General features: G+C 48.4%; 1 protein-coding gene across 1 annotated transcript in view; it reads left to right on the top strand.

Moving 5' to 3' along the window:
* Positions 1 to 16,159, top strand: part of COL17A1 (collagen type XVII alpha 1 chain) — a 65,342-nt gene extending 49,183 nt beyond the window's left edge. The window contains exons 38-57 of the mRNA XM_043519136.1: positions 1,086 to 1,139; positions 1,294 to 1,335; positions 2,265 to 2,327; positions 2,526 to 2,576; positions 3,405 to 3,431; positions 3,527 to 3,568; positions 3,762 to 3,827; positions 4,233 to 4,283; positions 5,514 to 5,636; positions 6,224 to 6,361; positions 7,177 to 7,263; positions 8,220 to 8,348; positions 9,315 to 9,404; positions 10,259 to 10,387; positions 10,699 to 10,851; positions 11,682 to 12,059; positions 13,054 to 13,185; positions 13,928 to 13,990; positions 14,258 to 14,327; positions 15,329 to 16,159. Of these exons, the coding sequence (XP_043375071.1) occupies positions 1,086 to 1,139; positions 1,294 to 1,335; positions 2,265 to 2,327; positions 2,526 to 2,576; positions 3,405 to 3,431; positions 3,527 to 3,568; positions 3,762 to 3,827; positions 4,233 to 4,283; positions 5,514 to 5,636; positions 6,224 to 6,361; positions 7,177 to 7,263; positions 8,220 to 8,348; positions 9,315 to 9,404; positions 10,259 to 10,387; positions 10,699 to 10,851; positions 11,682 to 12,059; positions 13,054 to 13,185; positions 13,928 to 13,990; positions 14,258 to 14,327; positions 15,329 to 15,380 (1,940 nt within the window). The 3' untranslated portion in view covers positions 15,381 to 16,159. The remainder of the gene's footprint in view (positions 1 to 1,085; positions 1,140 to 1,293; positions 1,336 to 2,264; positions 2,328 to 2,525; positions 2,577 to 3,404; positions 3,432 to 3,526; positions 3,569 to 3,761; positions 3,828 to 4,232; positions 4,284 to 5,513; positions 5,637 to 6,223; positions 6,362 to 7,176; positions 7,264 to 8,219; positions 8,349 to 9,314; positions 9,405 to 10,258; positions 10,388 to 10,698; positions 10,852 to 11,681; positions 12,060 to 13,053; positions 13,186 to 13,927; positions 13,991 to 14,257; positions 14,328 to 15,328) is intronic.
* Positions 16,160 to 22,531: the final 6,372 nt, after the last annotated feature.

A 22,531-nucleotide genomic window follows, 5' to 3' on the forward strand; every position in this document is an offset into this window, starting at 1 on the left:
CTCAGATCACGTTACAAAGGAGGGCAGTATCATTATCCCCATTTTACAGATGGGGAAACTGAGGCACAGGTCATTGATATGGTCTGCTCAAAGAAGAGCTAGCAGGCCAGAGCCAGGACTGAAACTAAGGTCTTTTTGAGTCTTACTGCACTACTCTGGCCACTAGGCCACAAGAACATGCAGCTGCCCTGTGCTCACACTAAAACTAATACTAAGCCTGCTGCAAAGAAGTAATCAGCCTAAAGTGACATGTGTTATGGATGTGGAGGAGGACCAAGAGCCAGAGTCTCCCACATGTTTGAGGACAAAATCAGCAGGGAAAGAAATGTTAATTGCAAGGTAGAAGTGACAGAAACAGAATTGAGTTAACAGCAGTATCTCCTGGGGAAAATCAATTTGTTTTATGTAATACAGTGTGCATGTTGCAACCAGTTATTATTACAATTATTTATTATACCTTGGATTATTCTACTATGCTCTGAAAAGCTTTTGTAAGTATGTGTAGGATGTTGATCAAAGATGGATTAAGACTAAAAGTGGTCCCAATCCGCTCCCCATATGCAAACACTAAATTTGGAGTAATTCAGATCTGGAACAGAACTTTGTGACTGCTCCATAGCTCTATAATGGGCCGAACCCAAATCCTGGATCTGAATAGCCCCGAACTTGGGATTCACATCTCAGCTTTGAGGCTGGAGTCCATCTCTAATTAAGACTATCCGGAGCCCAGATTCATAAAAAATTCCTCCTCCTGAAAAATCTTGTCATCCTAGCCCAGCATCTTTGGCCTCTGTGGTCTTTCTCACAGGTTCTCACTGTCCAGAGAGATTCCTTGCTGTTTCCCACCCTGATGGCCTTGGCCATTCCAAACTCACCTGCCCCAGTTCTTGCTGCTTGTTCTCATGGTCCCCAAGGGACTATCAAGGGAAGCCCCTACCCTGTCCTCTCAGAATCATGGGTATGTCCAGGTCCCCTTTGACCCATGAGGCCTTGTACCAAGGATCTTGCCTTAATTCACCCCTGACTCATTAGCAACATCGCAACAATATTTCCAGAGCAAACATATTTCCTTTTTTTTTTTTCAGTTTCATCAGATTTACTGGGACGAGCAGGCCCCCCCGGCCCTCCAGGACCCCCAGGTATATATATTATAATAGAGTATTGCATACAGTGCAGTACATAGGAGAGATCACAGGGGCTATGGGGGTGAAATAAAGCCTGCAGCATGCTTTCAACTTGTTCATTTTGCTATGAAAATATTCTTGAATACGTCTGATTCTTTTCTTTTGTCAGGCGCTTCCATCCAGGGACCACCTGGACCTCGCGGTCCAGCAGGTAAAACCTTGTTCCCCCATATCCATGGATTGTGGCGGGGAGGGCAGTTTACAGTCGATTTGTCACGTGCCCCCAAATGAGCAATTCTGAAACACTGTGTGGGAGAAGTCTTGGCCCCATGGAAGTGAATGGGAGTTTTGCTGTTGACTTCCACAGGGCCAGGATTTAACCCCGTGTTCACACAGGCACACTTCACTAGAAGGGGAGTTTTACAATAATGGGAGAGGAACTGTCTAGCAAAGTCCCCCCACACCTCGGACTTGCTGGTAGCCCTGACCTCTGGGGGAAGGATGGTGGGGAAACTTTGGCCAGGAAAGTCATGTCTTCAGCCTGAAAGGCGAAAGGGTGCCAACTCTTCTTTGCAGTTGTAGCATCTTCCGTCCTCCACTGCCCAGCGGTCTAGCCTTGGCTCCTTTGCACTCCCTGCTGGGAGCAATACTGGTGGCTAAGAATGCCTCCTTGTTCCCCTTTCAGTGGGCTAGTGGTAATTTCCCTTTCCCTTCTCACCCAGAGCAGGGGAGGCTGAAGAGTTGATAATCCTTGTGCAATGCAGCACTTAAAAACTAGCTGTTATATGGTGACTGTTGCAGCACCAGGAGCTGAGCAGTGTGGGCCCTGTTTATTATGGAATGAAAACTCCTCTATAAGTAAAGCTTCACTGGATTAGGAGTGGAAAGGCCATTTGAATGCACTGAGGCACCCTGGGATTTTTCCTGCACCACACTGTAAATTGAGTTTCCCCCTAACTGGATCGTGTTGTGATCCTCCAGTATTACAGCAGGGAGTGACTGACTAATGTGGGATAGAGGTGCAGTGAGAAATAAGCAGTTGGCACCAGGTTTGGCAATCCAATGACTCTGCCATGTGGACTGCTGCATTCATTGGCCTTTGCCCTCCCTTCTGAGTATTGTTCTATCTCCCTGGCTTAGGAGAAGGATTACCAGGCCCGCCAGGCCCACCAGGAAGACCAGGCTCCTTCGTGCCCACCTCAGGTAGGTACTTTCACTTGATTCCTAACCCCAGTTCTTGTACCTGATCCTTCTGAAACCTCTCTCTCCCTCTGCGGTTCAAATGAACCCCCGGCGATCCCTGGCTTCAGGAGGATGTAGATGGGGGGACACGTCATGGTCCTCCACTCCATGGCTGTGTCTGCTTGTGTACGTTAAACAACCCTTTTTTCTTCATTACAGAAACATTCTTCGCAGGTCCACCAGGCCCACCTGGGCCAAAGGGAGACCAAGGTGAGTCCATTTTCTCAGATCTTACAGCTCTGACTGAGCATAAGCCTTCCCCAACAGCTAGCTTTTCAAGACACCGGTAAAGTGCCTCCTCCACCAAACCCTCACACTGATAAGCAATGCAGAAGCTCTCTGGGGCAGGAACTGTCCTTTTATTCTGTGTGTGTACAGCACCTAGCACAATGGGGCCCTGGCCATGATGGTGCTCCAAGGAGCTACCACAGTACAAATAATAAATAGGATTCTCCCTTGACTCCACGGCAATTAACTAGATTCCAGTTCAGGAGCCAGGGCAGTGACAAACCACGACGTTCCAATCTAGATTTCGAGTGCCCGTAAGATTCAGGGGTGTTGGGAACCAGAGCTTTGGTTCTGCCATCAAAGAGACAAGATCCATTTGCAAAGTGTGGCTTCTGATGCGGCTTGGGTTGTGATTTGGGGGCGTTCATTATTCTGGTCCAGGCCCATCTCTGTTCTGCCTTAGCCACAGAGCGATTCCATTCCGTCAGGTCCTGTCACTGACATCATCAGAGGCGGCGCTCCTCCTCCCCCATGGCTTTGCTGCCCTGCAGGGCCCTCTGGGACTCGGATGTGCTTAGTAGCGTGCCCGGATGCGGGAGTGTTAAACATAAACCCATGCTCAGCAGGATGCTGGTTGTTGTGGAGGGCAGGGAATGCCCTCCTTTGCCTGGGTTAAAATACCCAGTTCAGCCCTGATAATCAGATGCTGTGATTGTGTTCTGCATACTTAATCAGGGCCTGGATGATCTAGCAAATCCAAGCGAGGTGAGTGTGAACAGTCTAACGATGCCTCTGTTTTCCTGTTCACAGGTTCACCAGGCCCACGAGGATTCACAGGTAAATAGGATTCCAGCGTACAGTGCTGCTGTCAGGTGGGGGATACTATAACAGCAGGAATGTGTGACTGGCCTCTCTCTATGTGTTTCATATAGGTGAACCAGGTCAGCCCGGCCTCCCAGGAATCTCCGCTTCAGGTCAGTGTTCACATACTTCTGCCTTCTCTGCATTAATTGCTCTTGAGCATTTAGCTGGAGCCAGGCAGTGAAATCCTGGCCCTGCTGAAATCGATGGCAGAACTCGCATTGACTTCAGTGTGGCCAGGATCTCCCCCAAGGCTTTTCTGCCTGTGCACTTCTAACTCCTTTTCTTGGCATTCTGGTTGGGCAGGTGCTGGAGTTGCCATCCAGGGACCTCCTGGACCTGCAGGGCCTCGAGGACCCAAAGGAGACAAAGGTTTGTGAAAAGAAAACCCTTCCTCCTCCTCATGCCCTGAACCTGCAGCGCTTTCACACCCAGACCTCTCACTGAGGCAGCTTGCTCCTCCTGGGCTGGTGCAGGGTGAAAGCATGGCCCTGCTGCCCTCTTTGGGTACACCAAGGGAGCAGGGACTGCACTGCCCTGAGCACAGGAGCTGCCATTGCTGCTGGCCTTTACTCGCCTCGCTGCAGGGTTGTGCCCTGTCCCTTCACCCCAGTCTCCAAGATCATGCCCCTTGGTCTGGGATAACCCCATCTCAGACTGAATCAGTGCTGTGGCTGGAAGGGGACATACACATCAGCCATTATAAACTACCCAAGGGGTGAGTTAATCCCTTGCTGCCCAATCCAGGCTACCTGTGTCTCTCTCCCTTGTTTCCAGGTGATGCAGGTGTGCCAGGGGCTCCCGGCATCCCAGGAGGGTCTTCAACAGGTAAGGGGAGCCTATTTGGGGATCAGACTCTATCTGGTCCCGTGTAGCAGGAAGTGCTGACATTAATGGGGGAGAATTTCAAAAGGATTTAGGAGTGCTGGTCCCAATGGAAGTCAATGGCACTTGTTCTCATAAGCCCTTTAGGCACTCCTGAACATCTCTCCCAAAATGGACAATTTCAGAATCGCACCTTTCTTTTTTCTGCATCGCAGGAACCACCCAGTCCTTTGGGAATGCATTGCCTCGATTGCCTGACTCACTGAGATCCAAGCGTCTCATTCTGATCTCACTCACACCAGTGTCACTCCATTGACTACTCATTTACACCAGTGTGAGAGGGGACTCAGGCCCAGGTCCTTTATATACCATGGGCGCCTTGTAGATCCGTCATGAAGGGGATGCGTTGGCAGAATCCCACCAGGGATGAATTTGGCCCAATATCTATTGCCAACGTTAAACCACAACACAGAGTATTCCCCACTGTTCCTGTCCTCCACCTTCAGACTAAACGACCAGTGGCCTAAATCAACCATAAATCCGATTCAGGGTTCCCATAGAGGGGCGCTGGCAGATTGCAAGAGGAAACAAATTCCAGAGCTTGAAGCTCATCACAGGAAACGCTTTGCTCCATATTTTCATGCTGGTGACAGACAGCAGGATCCTACCAGCTGATGGTAATGTTCTAGGATGTGGGAGAGGTGTCTCAGAGAAGGGCATTTTGGGAGGGCATGGAACTGAAGCCTGGTTCAGTGGTGAGGGCACGAGCCTAGAACTTGAGAGATCTGGGGTCCAGTTACTGCTCCACCACAGGCTTCTTGCCTGACCTTGGACAAGTTGCTCTCTGTGCCTCAGTTTCCCCTCTGTACAATGGGGATCAGAGGCCTGTCCTGCCATACAGGGGTGTTTTGAGGAGAAATGCATTAAGGCCTGTGATGTGTTCAGATGGTGTGATGATGGGGACAGAGAAATAGCTCATATAGATATAATAACAGCCAATACCCAGAATTGCACTTGAAAGAGAACTGGGAGCCAGTGCAAAGCCTGGAGCTCCAGTGTTATGTGCCTCTGTCAGCCTGATTAGGTGATATACTAAGGGTCCCTCCCAGCCCTGACCATACTAGCATAGCTCTTCCCACACCTAGATGAAGGGATCAGGGCCTGCTCCGACGCTACCAGTCCTTGGTCTGGTCCCTTGATGCTAAAAGCCATTGGCCTATTTTATTTCTTCAGGCGGATCTTCAAACTCAAGACATAGCCAGGGTCCACCAGGTCCTCCTGGCCCTCGTGGTCCCCCAGGCCCAGCTGGAGGCTCACTGCAGGAGATTCAGCAGTACATTGCGGAGTACTTGCAGAGTAAGTACAACCAGGGACGTCAGGCTTTGACGAGGGCCAGTTACTCAGCTGCTTCTGGCAGTCCCACCACCCAAGATCCATGGGCCATTGTGGAGGTGAAATTATTCAGTGCCCCAACTCCAGCATGGCCGGCAGGGGAGGGGGAAGCTAAACAGGACTTAGATCCACCAAAGGTTTGGGTTCCCTTAGACCCATCCTCTCCCATCCTTCCTGGATGGCTTCCAGCCTTCCTCCACTCTTGAGCCCTTTGTAATTCTCCCAAGTGTGGCAGCCAACTCAGCATGGGCTGCAACCCAACCTCCTGCTCTGCATCTTATATACGGGTGAGCACTAGCCCCTCTGATACAGGCCCCCCTCCTGCAAGGATCCTGCCTAAACCCTCCCCGGTAGGCAGGTACTGTTACACTTCCATGGGCCATGGAGAGGGGAGTCCAGAGAGTGAAAGAGTGTTATATGATCATCCTCAGACACTCCGTAATACCCAACCATGGAGGATCCACATGACCAGGCTCCCTTCAGACCCCACTACACTGGGTCTCCTCATGTCACACCGTTCTTACTCTTCTGTCACCTTTTTTCCTCATTAGGTGACACTATCGGGCATTATCTGATTGGACCTCAAGGCCCACCAGGACCCCCCGGGCCACCAGGAATCATCACCACTGTTGATGGACAATCCTTGGACTACACCGAGCTGGCCAAGCGTGTTATGAGCTCCATGACGAGTAAGCCCCACGTTCCTGTCTACCTAAGCGCTATGCACCAAATCCTGTTCTCGGTTGCATCGGTGCAACTTTCTTTGAAACTCAGCATAACTGAGATCAGAATGTGACCTGCCGTTGAGCCCAGGGCTGGAGGGGCTCCTGGTGTCTATGGAGCAATGCTCCAGCATGATTATAAAATGTCTAACTGGGGGTATGCAAAGAATAGCATGCTGCTCCACATGAGTGAAGGGGGCAAAATTGAGCCCTATGTCTTGTCTCATTTTTACATTAGATTTAGCCAATTCTTACTGCCTTTTAGATACTCAGTTTGAATGGTAGACCCTCCTAAACTCCTGGAGAGTCACATGGGAGTGTAATCTGCCATTGTCACTATAGGCAGTATGTATGTGACAGTATTGCTGTCTGCTTACTGGGATTAGACTGTCTGCCATTGTCTTGTCCTTCAAAGACTAGGGATCTACAAAGAGGCAGAAGCTCCTGTGCTTCTGGCTGTCTATATAGAATCCATTCTAGGTCAAGAGAGCAGAGGGACCATGTTTTCCCAAGTGGCAGGCCATTAGTTTCATATATCTGTTGTCATGTGGATGATACTTACCTGCTGACCACGCTGTGATCCAGCCCTGAATTCATCACCCTGTGGATGAGTGGAAAGTCTTTCCCACTGAGCCACTGAATTCCTTTTAAGTTGCACCCCTTGATCCAGTGTTAGTCCATTTCTTTGTCACTGCCTGGCACACCAAACAATTTCCTATCGAGCTGCCTCTCTGTATGTCGGTCTTCATCCTACGTGACCTTAAACATTTCCATTCTCACAGGCTCCGGTTACAATTTTGAGATGTCAAGCTCTTCATCCTCCTCATCAAGATTCTTGACTTACGAAGACATCCTGGCCATGCTGCAGAGTGAGTGCCCTGAGCAGTGAGAGCTGCAGATTCCATTGCTGCTCGGCCCTGTCTGGGTAATGCTTAGGAACATAGGAATTGCCAGACTAGGTCAGACCAGTGGCCTGTCACTGTCACCAGCACCAGCTGCATCAGAGAAAGAAACCCTGCAGCAGGCTGCAATGGTGAAACCTGTCCCCAGGGAAATTTTCTTCCTAGACCTTGTCTTCCTAACCCAAAATTAAGGGTTTATATCCCTTGCTTTGGGATGATTTAACTCTGGATAGTCTTGGCTCCTGTTTGAGAGTAAAGAGCTATCAACTCTATTATTAGAGCTGTCATCATGTAATCTCATCACGCCTCAGATCAGAGGGGAATCCCATGGCAGAGATGTGCAATAGATTTAAATCATGCTAGGGATTGCACAGAGCTCTACTCCTGACTGAGCAACAGACCTCCTGGGGGAAAATCACTTGACCTTTCTGTGCTTGAGTCAATCCAGCTGGAAAATCTAATTGAAAAGCAGGAGCAGGCGCTGCGTCTGAGCTGACCTTTCCCTGCTAGAAACTGATAACAAAGGAAATACAATCAGAACTTGAACTAATTATGAATTATAAGAAGGATCTTGGTATGGGCAGATTCTGAAGAAATAGTTCAGCCTGCTAAATACAAGCAGAGCAGATCCCTGCAGCAGCTGAAAGAGAACAGAGCTAGTATGTCTTTCTCCTGAGGATCCCCACCTCGAAGGAGGTCCAGATTCTGTGAGCTACCCACCTCCCAATACAATACCCAGGCACATGTGCATGGGGAGCTGGGATGTGTGGGAGCATCCTGCTGGCAGGTTTGAGAGTCCATCTTTCAGTGCAAGCCCCTGGCTAAGAAGCCCTGCTGTCAGACTGTGAATTCTTGCAGCTGATTCCTTCCCATTCTTTGGGGACAACCAGCAGCACAAGACGTATTTTCCTTGTTTGTTTCAGGAGAAGAAGTTCGTCGGTACCTAATTGGACCTCAGGGGCCCCCAGGCCCACCTGGACCCGGAGGAGATGGCTTATCTCTGTCACTGAGCTACGATGAGTTGACCAGCCGGGTTATAAGCTACATAACAAGTAATGATCCTTTTTAGTGTGTGGTTCTCACTATTCTCTCCAAGGGCCTGTTCAAAAAGCCATAGAAGTCGATGGCAAGGCACCCATTGACTTCAGTGGCCTTTGTATCAGGCCCTAAGTGAAGGCATGTATTGCTGGTGTATATATAGTGACGGCCAGCACAGAGGTCTCCTTAGAGAAACTTAGAAAAGAAAGATGGTCCAGTGGTTAGGTTAGGGCTCAGGACACCTGGTTCAGTTCCCTGTTCTGCACCTCTTACCATCTGGCCCTGACTGATTGGATCCTATTAACCAGACAGTTCCGGGGGAAAAGCTACTTTTTGTCATTCTAGTTGGCAAATGTTTGTTTAGTTGAAACCCCACCCGAGAGGACTTTAATGCCCTCTAGGAGAAGTTCAACCTGTGTGACCAAGTTTTAGTGGCAGAAACATTTTGGCAAAGCAAATGTCAAAGCTGCGAGCTACCAGTATTTGCAGAAACCAAATTTTAAATCCACCCATTTGCGCTGAAAGTGTGGCATGCTTATCCAATCAGGGAACAAGGAAGTAATACCATGTGATTCATTGGCTCAATCACAGCTAACCCAAACAGGGTGAATATGCAGGATCAGTCCATAGACTAAGAGAGATGCAGAGAGATACTTGCTGAGTAAATCTGAGGCTATTCCAGGAGCAGAGAAAGAGGCTAGATTCACAATGGATGAAATTCCCATCTGGTGACGAGGGGCAGCACTAGATCTATGCATTAGCTGAGCCCTGATTTGAATGGATCGTAAGTGGTACATAGGCCTTAGCCTTTGGTTGACCTTCTGCATGGAGGTGAATTTCACCCTACAGGAATTATTGGCTGTAAATTGTCCACCCAGCTCTGTTTGTCCCACTGCGATAGTGATCATGTTTCAGTGGTACATGTAACGTGTAGCCTGCCAATGTTGCTGTAATCCTCACATCTAAATGTTATTTCCTAGATAATGGACTCAGTATTGGGCTCCCAGGGCCCCCAGGTCCTCCAGGATTACCCGGCACATCTTATAGTGACCTAATAGCTTTACTCCAAGGTAAGCTCTAGCTGTCAGATCCTGCTATCCACATGTCAGGTAGTTAGTCAGTGATATTCTTTTACAGCTGATATACGCTGATAGATTCCCACAACCAACAGCTGAGGGACAAGCATACTTTTCTGGGGGAGGATGTTGTTATAACTAAACTCCTCCCATCCAACCATCATCTATAGGAGAGTCAGTTGTAAGCCTAGGATTTCCAGTACTGTCATTATGGTTAACCCTCTGTAACCTCTGATGAGCAGTTCTGCTCTGCTTACAGACATGCTGTTGCACTGAATGAATGTCACAGTTCCATCAAACTCAAGGAATCCCTTATGTACTGTGTATGGCTTGTACACAGTCAAACCCAAGAGTGTCTCCTTCGGGATCTTGCTCCATCAGATGCTGTGGAGAATGGCAGGTGAGGGGGTTCTGAACGGAACCCCACATCTGTCTGAGAGCTCGGAAAGTGTCCCATGTGAGGACTGGAAACACAGACAGAGATTGACCTCCTACCCTAATAAAACTATGGATTGACGAATGTGACACAAAGGCGCCTCTAATGCCACTGTGTGAAGCAAATACAAATCTTGTTCCCTTATTCTGCACTGGGAGGGACTGACCACAGCACAGGCTTCTGTGCCCATTCGTCGTCTGCGCAGTCCTCCAGAAGCGTGCGTCTGTCCTGGCAGATCCCGATGCAGGCCAGTCACAGCACATTCTCTTGGATTCCCCACATGCTCCTACCGTGAATAAACATGCGGGAGTGAAGCCTTTCATCAGCAGGGAGGTTTCTGCCAGGGGAGCGACGGTTTGGTTGCAATGGGGTGGGAGCCTTGCAATGATTCTCTCTTCCATTGTACTTTCAGACTCTGAATTTAGTGGCATTGTTGGACCCCCAGGGCCACAGGGACCCCCTGGAGTTCCAGGAGCCCCAGGAATGCCAGGCAGCTCTCTCTCCACATTCAGCCTAGAGGATGTCACCTCTTACCTGCAAAGTAAGGAGTTTGCTCTTTTCAACAGCTGCTGGGAAGGGTTTGGGCCTGTAGAGGAAATGGCATTCAGAGACAGCACGGAGATTTAGGCTGCGAGTTAGCTGCCCAGGAGATTTGAATGCGTAATTCCCATTAAATGGGACTGAGTCCCCAGGCAGCTTGCAAATCTCATCCATGTCTGCATTTCAGGGCACAAAGAGAGGTGGAAGTTGGGGTTGGAATCTTGAAACAATCAAGATTCCAAAACAAGTGTAATTGCTAGGTCACCTTCCATTCACAAAAATATTATTTCTCCCCATCCCTACTCTCCCAAGGTGTGGGATATGCTTCCATCTCTGGACCTCCAGGACCTCCAGGGCCTCCAGGGCCACCAGGACCACCAGGTCTATCAGGAACTGGCCACTTCTCCTACACTGACAACGTGCTGAGCGACACATTTAGGAGCGAGCTGATCCAATATCTAACCAGTAAGGAGACTCTGTATCTGATGGCAATCTCACCACCCACCCACTCTGCTTGCTGTTGGCTCTGGTCAATGTTATAGTTGGCAAGTCTGATTTATGATCTAGTAGGATTCGTTCTGGGTGAAATTTACTGCAAGAACTAGGTATCATTTAAGTCCCCCAAAGGCTGAAGCGGGATTTAAATGGTACCTAGTCCCTGTGCCAAACCTCTGCCCCGGGCTGAATTTCACCAGTTGCATCTTATCTATTCTGCAGCAGACTGGGGGGCTAATACAGCATCTGGTGATCCCAAGATGCAAGGCATTGGAGTGACGATGAGTGTTTACTACTGTTACATTTAAAGGTGGATTTGTCATAAAAGTGTGGGGTTTTTTTGTTTTTTGTTTTTTGTTTTTTTAACCTGTCTCATTTTTTATGGGGACGGCATTTTTCTCATGAGGAATGGAAGGGGGTATGGGTCTAGCGGACTGAGCCAGAAGCAAGTATACCCTGAATCCAGCCTTGGCTCTGTCCTGTGCTGGCAAGTCACTGAGGGCAACCTTTGAAAAAGTGGCTTTTAATCTGGGGAGCCTCCATCTTTGGGCTCTGTGCCTCAGTTTCCCCATCTGGGGCTCAGGATACATGCCTCCTGGGGCAGTTTGCAGATGGAAAGTGAAGTGCGCTGCCACATGCTGCATTCTGCAGACAAATCAGGTTGCAGACCTCAAACTATTGCCCAGCATTCTCAGGCTGTTGGCCACCACTGCCAGTGCCCCATGGACTCTGTCCTTGTGGAGCAGGGTGGGTGTGTCTGCTGCTAGCACAGCCCCATCAGCGCCTGTTGTGTTTTGCAGGTGATGATGTTCGAAGGTTCATCTCGGGGCCTCCTGGGCCTCCAGGGCCTATGGGCCCACCAGGGCCAAAAGGAGATAGCGGCATCATGGCTGGGTCGTACGGAGGATCCCTGGGTGCAGGAGGGTCATACGGTGGCGCCATGGGCAGCGATGGGTCGTACGGTGGCGCCATGGGCAGCGATGGGTCGTACGGTGGCGCCATGGGCAGCGATGGGTCGTACGGTGATGCCATGGGTGCAGGTGGATCGTATGGTGGATCCCTGGGCGCAGACAGAGCACAGAGGAGATCAATGAGTTCGAGCAGATCCTACAGCGAGTCATTCACCGGATCGCTGGATTACAACGAGCTGGCACTTCGGGTGTCGGAGAGCATACAGAGTGAGTAGGAAGCCTTCTTCTGCTGCATGGTGAAACCTCAACTCCTTCTCCCCATGTGCCCTGCAAATCCCCTCTAGCACCATCCACCACTTTCCCTTCCTACCCGCTTCCCATCAGATGGGACAAAACTCCTTCCAGCTGAGCAGTGCTGGACGCAGCTCTCGCCTGAGCCCATCACCACTGGAGCAAGGCACAGAGCTGCTGATCCCTGCCACCAGCAGTGCAAAACACTGATCTGCTGAACCTGCCAACCTGTGAGTCCACGGTGAGGTTGCTATGCTGGAGAAGAATGTCTGTGTAACTGGGAGGAAATCAGACTCAGTGACGGTGTTACTTCTTCTCCTGGGCCAATGGGAGCAAATTTCTGCAGAGCCACAAACTCTGGGTGCAGATTGATGTTTGAATTCTTTGCCAATTAAACATCAGCCAGAATGAACTGATATTCATTATTTCTAACAATAGGCAAGGGACAGCGCTCACCTGCCCAGGGAAATGAAAGTAACCTGCTCAGATAAGACACTGAAATGCACGGCTCTGGGGAATTGGCCTCCCTCTGTCTTTGGGTGAAATTGACCCCTGTGCAGAGGTGCTAATGCAAAACCAATGCACCACATAAGTCCCTCTGAAGTCCTCGCATGGTGGCTGGGCTCTTGTGTTGGTCCCCTGCACAGAGGCTGTTGTTCTCTGGTGATCTAGAAGAGAAAATAAAACCACACTCCTCCTCCAAGATGTTTAGTACAAACGATAGCCCCAGCTCCACAAGAGTGAAATCCCATGCAGCGCTGACCCGCTAAGATTCATCTTCTCCTGCAGGAAGAGAGGGTCTCTAACAGGATCTCAGGGTTATTCCATGGAATTCACCCTGCAGGGATGGAGATACGTTAACAGGCCAGGAACTTGCCATTCAAATCGCCCTAGGAACAGTGCTCCTCTGGCTGAAGGGGGTTCGCTCCTCTGTGTCGTTCTATTTTAAACCCTGTGTTTGATTCCCCAGGCCAAGGCCTCCTCCGGGACATGGTCACTTACGCAGCACAAGGTCCACCAGGACCCCCAGGACCACCTGGGATCAGCAAGGTGTTTGCAAACTATGGCAATGTCACCGAGGACCTCATGGACTTCTTCAGAAGTAAGAGACACTTTGCTCCCTCCTTGGTCATCCCAGAACGTTTTGTGTTCTCGCCCTCTCCCTATGCTGGCCCAGCTTTGCTGGCTGGGGCGCTCAGCGAGGGTGTGGTTCCCAGTGCTTCTCTAGCTGGCGGCATCCCCTGGCCCTTGCATACTGCAAGAGTAGAAACCAAAATTCTCTGTCACCTGTGCCACAAGCAAAGGGCAGAAGACTTGTTCCATCCTCTACCTCCCTTGCCAACCAGCACAAGGTCAGGAACAATCTAGACTTGAGTCAGGACAGCCACATTTGCCCATCACGTTTTGTAAAACACTTTACAACAGCCTTAAGGGCAATCCTGCACCGGCTCTGCAGGTTCCAGCTGCATCTATGTATGTTTAGCTAAGAACTCCCTGCTCAGTTTTCCACCTCAGTGACGTGAGGGTGGCCCCGGCTCTGCTCTCAATGGCATCACTGTGGATCCAGAAAAGCTCGTCTGAAGCCAGCAGGATTATTCTAGAGCCACATCAGGGGAAATGAGCTCCAAGTCTGGCTCAATGTCTCTTGAACGTACAAAACCTTAAAAAAAAAAACAATAAAAAACAACCCCAAACAGCCCGTCCAATACTATTTAAACTAGGAAAATGTTCCAGAAAGCCTTGATCTGAGTCTCATTGCAATGCTGTTCAGTGTTTCTGCAATAAGAGTTAGGGCCTGGTTGCTGGCACATCCCACTGATGTTCTCATTCATTTTCCTCTACAGCATATGGTACCATCCCAGGGCCACCCGGTCATAGGGGGGAGATGGGCTACCCAGGGCCCAAAGGTAAGAATTGCAATCCTGCTGCTCCTTGCAGTCAGTTCCAGTAACCTCTGGCAACCAGCTAGCAGCACAGTCTCTGTGAAGAGAGGTTTCTCTGAAGCATGCATCCTTCTAATTGAGCATTACATATGCCACCTTCACTATCCGATACCTAGCGTCATCCTCGTCCTTGTCCCTCTCGCCCCGGCCCACTTCTTGCTGCAAGCAACTGGGGATTGACCTACAGAATAATCATGATGAAATGCAAACATGTTTCTCTTGTTCTTCCAGGTGAGGCTGGACCAATGGGGCCTCCAGGACCCCAAGGACCCAGGGGTCCGAAGGGGGAGAAAGGTAGGAACATCCTCCCAGTGCGAGATGGGAGCTCTGCACTTCTTGTGGGTAGTGAGAGAGCAAAATGTCTTCTGGTGGCTTGAGTAAGGGACAGGAGCCTGGGTTTGAATCCCAGCTCCAGCGCTGACTTTCTGTGCACCCTCAGGGGAGTCGCTTGACCTCTCTGCCTGGTGGAGAAATTGAGAGGTGGCATCCACCCTTTCCATCTACATAAAGCCAGAGTAAACGGCTGGGGGCAAACCAGGCAGAGCAAATAAAACAAAATCCACTCCTGTCCTGTGTCAAGGAGCTGGGGAGCCCATCCCTGGGCTAGAACAGAGGCAACAGACACTGTGTCCTTTCGTACATAGGGATAAGCAGCCACTAGGGAACGCACATAACCACAGCCCCAGTGGCCATAACGCTCCCTCTCGCATGCTCCAACCCTCTTCTGAGGGGCGCTATGCAGAGCTGACACAGAGCCATCATTTTCAGCTTGTGTGCCCCACCATGTCATTTTGCTGCACTGAGAAGCTTCCCTGGTTCCCTTTTTGCATCATTCCTTTATATTAATGATCCAAAGTAACTCTCATGTGAAGGAATCCTACAGACATAAAAGGCCTTTTCATTGCTGAATTCTAACCCATGGACTGGTATGGCTCGCCATACAGTAATGTAGTGTAGGATAATGGGTGTGTTCACAAAGCGTAAAACTAAGGCCCAGACAGGCTGCACACAGCCCTGGGAGCACAGATACCATGGTGATGGGAAACCTACATAAATAACCACTACTTAAACCTTGCCATAAGGGCTTAAATGTTGCACATGCCCCCTGCACTGGGGTGAATGTCACCTGGAGGGTATATTCTTACCAAAAACAAAGGGTAAATATGCATCTGAAAGTGAAAGGTAGGTGAATGCTGAGTTGTCACCAGAACCACCAATCTCCTGTGACTGATGGAAAAACTCACTTTGCCTTTTCGATACACAGCATTTCACACAATCGCTCTCTGTCTCCCTCGCTCTCTTAGGTGAACAAGTATTTGTTGGCAGAAGAAAAAGAAGAAGCGTTGGGGTCTAAGTTAAGCACCAGGATCAGTATTCCGTTCCTTTGGATCCACAGCCGCCATTTTGGAATCCAGTAGAGAATTAGCCTTACTCTTTATTGGTTTCCTGCTAGAACACCTTCCTAGTCAATCAACTAACCACACAGACTTGGTACTTCAGGACGTGTCTTTATTTTTTATTTGATGTTGTTGGGCTTTGAATGACTCTAATTTGTATGTGTCCAACACAGAACTACCCATTGGGAATATGCTCCCGTTCATTCAGAGTGCATTAATTCCCCATACTCCGTCCGCTGATGAGAATTGTATTCAAGTTCCCACATTCGTATCTTAGATCTTGTAAGGCCTTCCTTTGTCACCAATCCAAGTGTTTTGCATTAGTGCCAGACTTAGTTAAATACAGTGAAACCGGCTTTAACCAACTCCTCAAGCCTACTAGAAAAGAAAAATCCAGTACCCTGGAGATTAAGGAGGCAAGCAATTTTTCTGAAATCAGAATCTGAGCCAAGGTTGTGAACTGAAGCTTGGACAAAAGTGATTGGGAGACTTTGGTTATCACAGAAGTAGGTTGTCTCAAGACACTGAGGTGATGTCCTTCATACAGGTTTCATTGTACTTCCCACCAGTCGCTGTTGAATGGCTATGGAGCAGCTCTTCATTCTGTAGCCACGTTGTGTGGTCTGATCAGCAAACGCAGTTAATGAAAGCAGCAATGTAAGGAACTAGGCAAAACTTCTGCAGAGATCAGGATTTCTTGGAGGGGAAGCAGGGTGCGTGGAGGCAATCCTGGAATTCTCTGGTTTCAGAGTAGCAGCCGTGTTAGTCTGTATTCGCAAAAAGAAGAGTACTTGTGGCACCTTAGAGACTAACAAATTTATTTGAGCATAAGTTTTCGTTAGCTACAGCTCACTTCATCGGATGCATCTGATGACATGAGCTGTAACTCACGAAAGCTTATGCTCAAATACATTTGTTAGTCTCTAAGATGGAATTCTCTGTATCCATTGACAAGCAAAAACTGGCAAGGATATATGCTGTCAAAAACTGGACAGGTAATTCACCAGCAATGGAAGTGTAAACAGAACTCAGACACTAGAGCACCCAGTGAGAGAGATACCTGACCCCTGTCTTCATTACAGCGTCCCACCTGCACAGCAGCAATGATGGGACATTACCATTTGATTATTACAAAGGTAGATGCATCCCTTATAAATTTCAAAAACATTTTATTAGCATCACCCATAAATGCATTCGGAGTTGGTTGATAAGTCCATGTACTTATGCACCAGAAATGGTTACCACATCCTGTCCTTTTATAGGCCAATGGCATAAAGGGAGGTCATACGACACTACCCCCCCGCCCCCCACACACACACAGAGGGTGGGTACCCATACACTGTGCAGGTGGCTTTGACAAATACGTTTTTAATTTCACTTGCTAACTGCTTTGCCACGATGTGAAGGGTGTGGGGCGAGTTCGAACTTAAGCACTTTTGTTAAAACATAATTTGTTGATTTTTTTAAAAAAATTATTTTTATATGGTTCTTTTTTTACGTTGCAGAGGGAAAATTGCATTTTTAATGTAAACCTCCCAATTAAAGCGTGTTTTTAATCCTATGTTCTCCTGAGCAATCTTACAATTGGAAATCAGCGCTAGACTCAGTGTCACAATGGCTAGACACATCTAACGAAGTCAGGGTAAATTGTCGCAAATGAAGCACAACGCAGCATGTGGCGGGAAGGTAACTCTGGGCATGTCTGAAGAATCAGGCCTGTTTTCTGCACCTCCCATTTCATCAGGGCGAATTGTCAATGTGAGCTTTCTTTGTGACAAGCAATCACTGTCCTAATTGATTGTACAGTGAACAGTCAACTTAAACAGCCAACTGGCTTCTGACTGAGCACATGATTTCCATTAATGTTAGCAGGGACTTACACACATGGCTCAACGGGTGAATGGCTCCTTTGTCTCGGACATCGTCTTCATTTCTTCAGCAATTCAATTATTTCAAAATCTTAAATTTATCACATCATTGCAGGGCTATGGGTCAACAAAACTGGCAATGTGATGGCTTAACTAGAAGGGCTCTATGAACTACAGAGATTAAAGAGCCAGTCATTTTAAGGCTGAATTGTATGCAGTTTTCCATTTAACACACATCATCTCACTTCACCATTTTCATTGTGAGACACTTCAATAGCACCCCCCACAATCTGGTAGGATATACTCACTTCCAGAATTACCCTGTGGATAATCCCAAGGATATATGCTAGCAAAAGCTGATTTTCTTTCATTTAAAGGTGTTATACTGGAACTGGGAGCTTATCTGCTAGACAGATTTGGTATCTGGGCTTCATAGACCAAATATATCTTACTGAAAACAACCTTATTTCATTCAAAGCTTAAACACCAGCCATCAGTTTCATTCATTAACTCTAGCGAAAGTTTCAAAGCAGATTTTAGCTGGTCTATTTATTTCCTGTATCATTTTGTTCTGAGGGTTTGGAACCAGGGCTCTGTTGAACAGGCCGGCTTTCTGAATACACAGAAGCTTGCAATGTTTTTAAATAAATAAAGTCTACTATTGGGTTGTACACATGATGCCTGTACTTGATAAGCTGAGCCCTTCTCTTTGTAATAAAATGCCCTTAAAAATGTCATTTGGTGTCATGTTGAGCTCTCATAAGGAACCAACCTTCCACACAAACTTCCTCGTGGCTGGACTTTACAAAAACTAGACAAGCCATCTGCAACACACACTTTGCTTCTCTACAAAAGAAAAAGGACACTAAACTCTCAAAACTACTACATGCCACAAGGGGCCACAACAGGGGTTCCCTTAACCCGCCCAGCAATATTGTTAATTTGTCCAACTATACTCTTAGCCTAACAGAAGAATCTGTCCTATCTCGGGGCCTCTCCTTTTGCCCCTCCACCCCCACGAACATGATACAGTTCTGTGGTGACCTAGAATCCTATTTTCGACGTCTCCGACTCAAGGAATATTTCCAACACACCTCTAACCAACGTATTAACCCACAGGGACCTTTCTACCAACACTACAAAAAGAAGGATTCTGGTTGGACTCCTCCTGAAGGTCGAAATAACAGACTGGACTTCTACATAGAATGCTTCCGCCGACGTGCACGGGCTGAAATTGTGGAAAAGCAGCATCACTTGCCCCATAACCTCAGCCGTGCAGAACACAATGCCATCCACAGCCTCAGAAACAACTCTGACATCATAATCAAAAAGGCTGACAAAGGATGTGCTGTCATCGTCATGAATAGGTTGGAATATGAACAAGAGGCTACTAGGCAGCTCTCCAACACCACTTTCTACAATCCATTACCCTCTGATCCCACTGAGGGTTACCAAAAGAAACTACAGCATTTGCTCAAGATACTCCCTGAAAAAGCACAAGAACAAATCCGCACAGACACACCCCTGGAACCCCGACCTGGGCTATTCTATCTGCTACCCAAGATCCATAAACCTGGAAATCCTGGACGCCCCATCATCTCAGGCATTGGCACCCTGACAGCAGGATTGTCTGGCTATGTAGACTCCCTCCTCAGGCCTTACGCTACCAGCACTCCCAGCTATCTTCTAGACACCAGTGACTTCCTGAGGAAACTACAATCCATCGGAGATCTTCCTGAAAACACCATCCTGGCCACTATGAATGTAGAAGCCTCTACACCAACATTCCACACAAAGATGGACTACAAGCCGTCAGGAACAGTATCCCCGATAACGTCACGGCTAACCTGGTGGCTGAACTTTGTGACTTTGTCCTCATCCATAACTATTTCACATTTGGGGACAGTATATACCTTCAAATCAGCGGCACTGCGATAGGTACCCGCATGGCCCCACAGTATGCCAACATTTTCGTGGCTGACTTAGAACAACACTTCCTCAGCTCTCGTCCCCTAATGCCCCTACTCTACTTGCGCTACATAGATGACATCTTCGTCATGTGGACCCATGGAAAAGAAGCCCTTGAGGAATTCCACCGTGATTTCAACAATTGCCATCCCACCATCAACCTCAGCCTGGACCAGTCCACACAAGAGATCCATCTCCTGGACACTAGGGTGCTAATAAGCGATGGTCACATAAACACCAGCCTATACCGGAAACCTACTGACCGCTATCCCTACCTACATGCCTCTAGCTTTCATCCAGATCACACCACACAATCCATTGTCTACAGCCAAGCTCTACGATGTAACCGCATTTGCTCCAACCCTCAGACAGAGACAAACATCTACAAGATCTGTCATGCAATCTTACAACTACAATGCCAACCTGCTGAAGTGAAGAAACAGATTGACAGAGCCAGAAGAGTACCCAGAAGTCAGGTCCAACAAAGAAAAGAACAGAACGCCACTAGCCATCACCTTCAGCCCCCAACTAAAACCTCTCCAATGCATCATCAAGGATCTAAAACCTATCCTGAAGGACAACCCATCACTCTCACAGATCTTGGGAGACAGCCCCACAACCTGAAGCAAATACCAGCAACCACACACCACACAGCAGAACCACTAACCCAGGAACCTATCCTTGCAACAAAGCCTGTTGCCAATTCTGTCCACATATCTATTCAGGGGATACCATCATAGGGCCTAATCACATCAGCCACACTATCAGAGGCTCGTTCACCTGCGCATCTACCAATGTGATATATGCCATCATGTGCCAGCAATGCCCTTCTGCCATGTACATTGGTCAAACTGGACAGTCTCTATGTAAAAGAATAAATGGACACAAAACAGATGTCAAGGATTATAACATTCAAAAACCAGTCGGAGAACACTTCAATCTCTCCGGTCACTCAATTAGAGACCTGAGAGTGGCTATCCTTCAACAAAAAAACTTCAAATACAGACTCCAACGAGAGACTGCTGAATTGGAATTAATTTGCAAACTGGATACAATTAACTTAGGCTTGAATAGAGACTGGGAGTGGATGAGTCATTACATAAAGTAAAATTATTTCCCCATGTTATTTCTCCCCATACCCCCACTGTTCCTCAGACGTTCTTGTTAACTGCTGGAAATGGCCCACCTTGATTATCACTACAAAAGGTTTTCCTTCTTTCCCCCCTCCTTTCTGCTGGTAATAGCTCATCTTAAGTGATCACTCTCCTTACAGTATTTCAGAGTAGCAGCCGTGTTAGTCTGTATTCGCAAAAATGCATCCGATCGAAATGAGCTGTAGCTCACGAAAGCTTATGCTCTAATAAATTTGTTAGTCTCTAAGGTGCCACAAGTACTCCTTTTCTTTCTCTTTACAGTGTGTATGATAAAACCCATTGTTTCATGTTCTCTGTGTGTGTATATAAATCTCGCCACTGTATTTTCCACCGAATGCATCCGATGAAGTGAGCTGTAGCTCACGAAAGCTTATGCTCAAATAAATTTGTTAGTCTCTAAGGTGCCACAAGTACTCCTTTTCTTTTTTGCGAATACAGACTAACACGGCTGCTACTCTGAAATACTGCAACAGTGTTTCAGTCTGTAAATGTTTTTACTGTCATACTTGGAAAACCTACCAAGCGTCTCTTGGCAGGGGTGCTGATAAGCGCCATTGAACCAAACTGTAAACCCTGTATATCATGGAAACCACTTCAAGGTGGGGTAGGGGGAGGGTGCATCCCTAGTTCCAGCATCTGTGCCTCTTGGTATGGGAGAAAGTTTTGTAGCTTCCAAAGTGGTTTAACCAGGGAAATGCTGCAGCCTTAATCATATACAGAGAGAGGAGGTCATTTGTGGATCTGTAACACTGAATTGCCTCGCTCTCAAACAGCTATGGGTTATCCTTTAACTACAATGCTCTGAAGAGGGGTTGGCTAAGGGCCCGGAGGAAGCAGCTTAGCCAAGATGGAAAGGCTGTTCAGGCGGCTACGGCACTTGGCCTGGCCATTCTTGACTCAGGTGCAGCCTCCCTGTATGAACTGGGTCAAGCCACTTCCCCTACCCTGTGCCTCAGGTCTCCTCCCCCCGTATAACAGGGCTAGTGATCGCAGTCACAACACAGTACCCTGGCAGATCCCTGCCCGTTAGCCACTGCCAGGCTCCCGGACTTAGCCCAGGGGTTTCATTTGTTCCGCCCATGCCTTGGAACTAGTGTTGCCAGGTGTCCTGTTTTCCATCAAATGCCCAGTCGAAAAGGGACCCTGGTGGCTCCGGTCAGCACCATTGATCGGGCCAGTGAAAAGTCCGGTTGAAGGTGCTGCAGGGCTAAGGCAGGCCAGTCCCTATCTGTCCTGGCTCCGCAGCCAGCAGGTTCGGCTCCTTGGCATGGGGGCCACGGGGCTCTGTGTGCTGCCCCTCCTGCCCCAAGCACCGGAACTGCAGCCAATGGGAGCTTGGGGGGGGGCGGTGCCTGCGGGCGAGAGCCGCACGCAGAGCTTCATGGACGCCCCCACCTAGGAGCTGGACCTGCTGCTGACCGCTTCAGGGGTGCAGTGCAGAGCCAGGACAGACAGGGAGCCTGCCTTAGTCCTGCTGTACTGCTGACCTGGAGCCACCCAAGGTAAACCTGAGCCCCAACCCCCCCGATCCCCAACCTGTGTTTCTTTTCAGGTTGAATTTTGTGGTGAGACATGCAGTCAGTCAGGCCCTTGGTGGAGGCATGTGTTCAACTTCTGTGGAGTTTAGAAATCAGAATCAGTCCCCAAAACACTAATTATTTTAAATCTCATGATTCTTAAGCATTTCACATGATTTTGAGGGATTTGTCTTATGATTTTTAATGAGGTAGTTTGCAATAATTGTGTGTGTGCGTGTGTGTGTAGGTGTAGGAACTGCCCCTGACACTTTTTGGATGCCTCAGGACATTGTCTGCAGAGCTTTTCATCTGTAGATCATCGGTATTAATCTAGCCTATCTCCGTAGGAGTTTGCATGTAATGGAAGTTTGGTGGGCCCTATATGACATGAATTTGATGGGTCTCTCTGCTCCAGTTTTCACAACACAAAGTGCAAAGCCTGCTTGTTACTAATTGTCAGATTCACCAGCAAGCCCAAGAACCACATGGGCCATGGTGATTGCCTGAAGCTGGAGGGCCTGTTGCTATGGATTACTTTCCAGGCTAAAGCATGCTGACAGGGCAGGGGGTGGGTATCTTGCTCTGCTTCTGTAGTGGAGCT

Source organism: Dermochelys coriacea, chromosome 7, assembly GCF_009764565.3.
Source record: "Dermochelys coriacea isolate rDerCor1 chromosome 7, rDerCor1.pri.v4, whole genome shotgun sequence".
Taxonomy (NCBI): Eukaryota; Metazoa; Chordata; order Testudines; family Dermochelyidae; genus Dermochelys; species Dermochelys coriacea.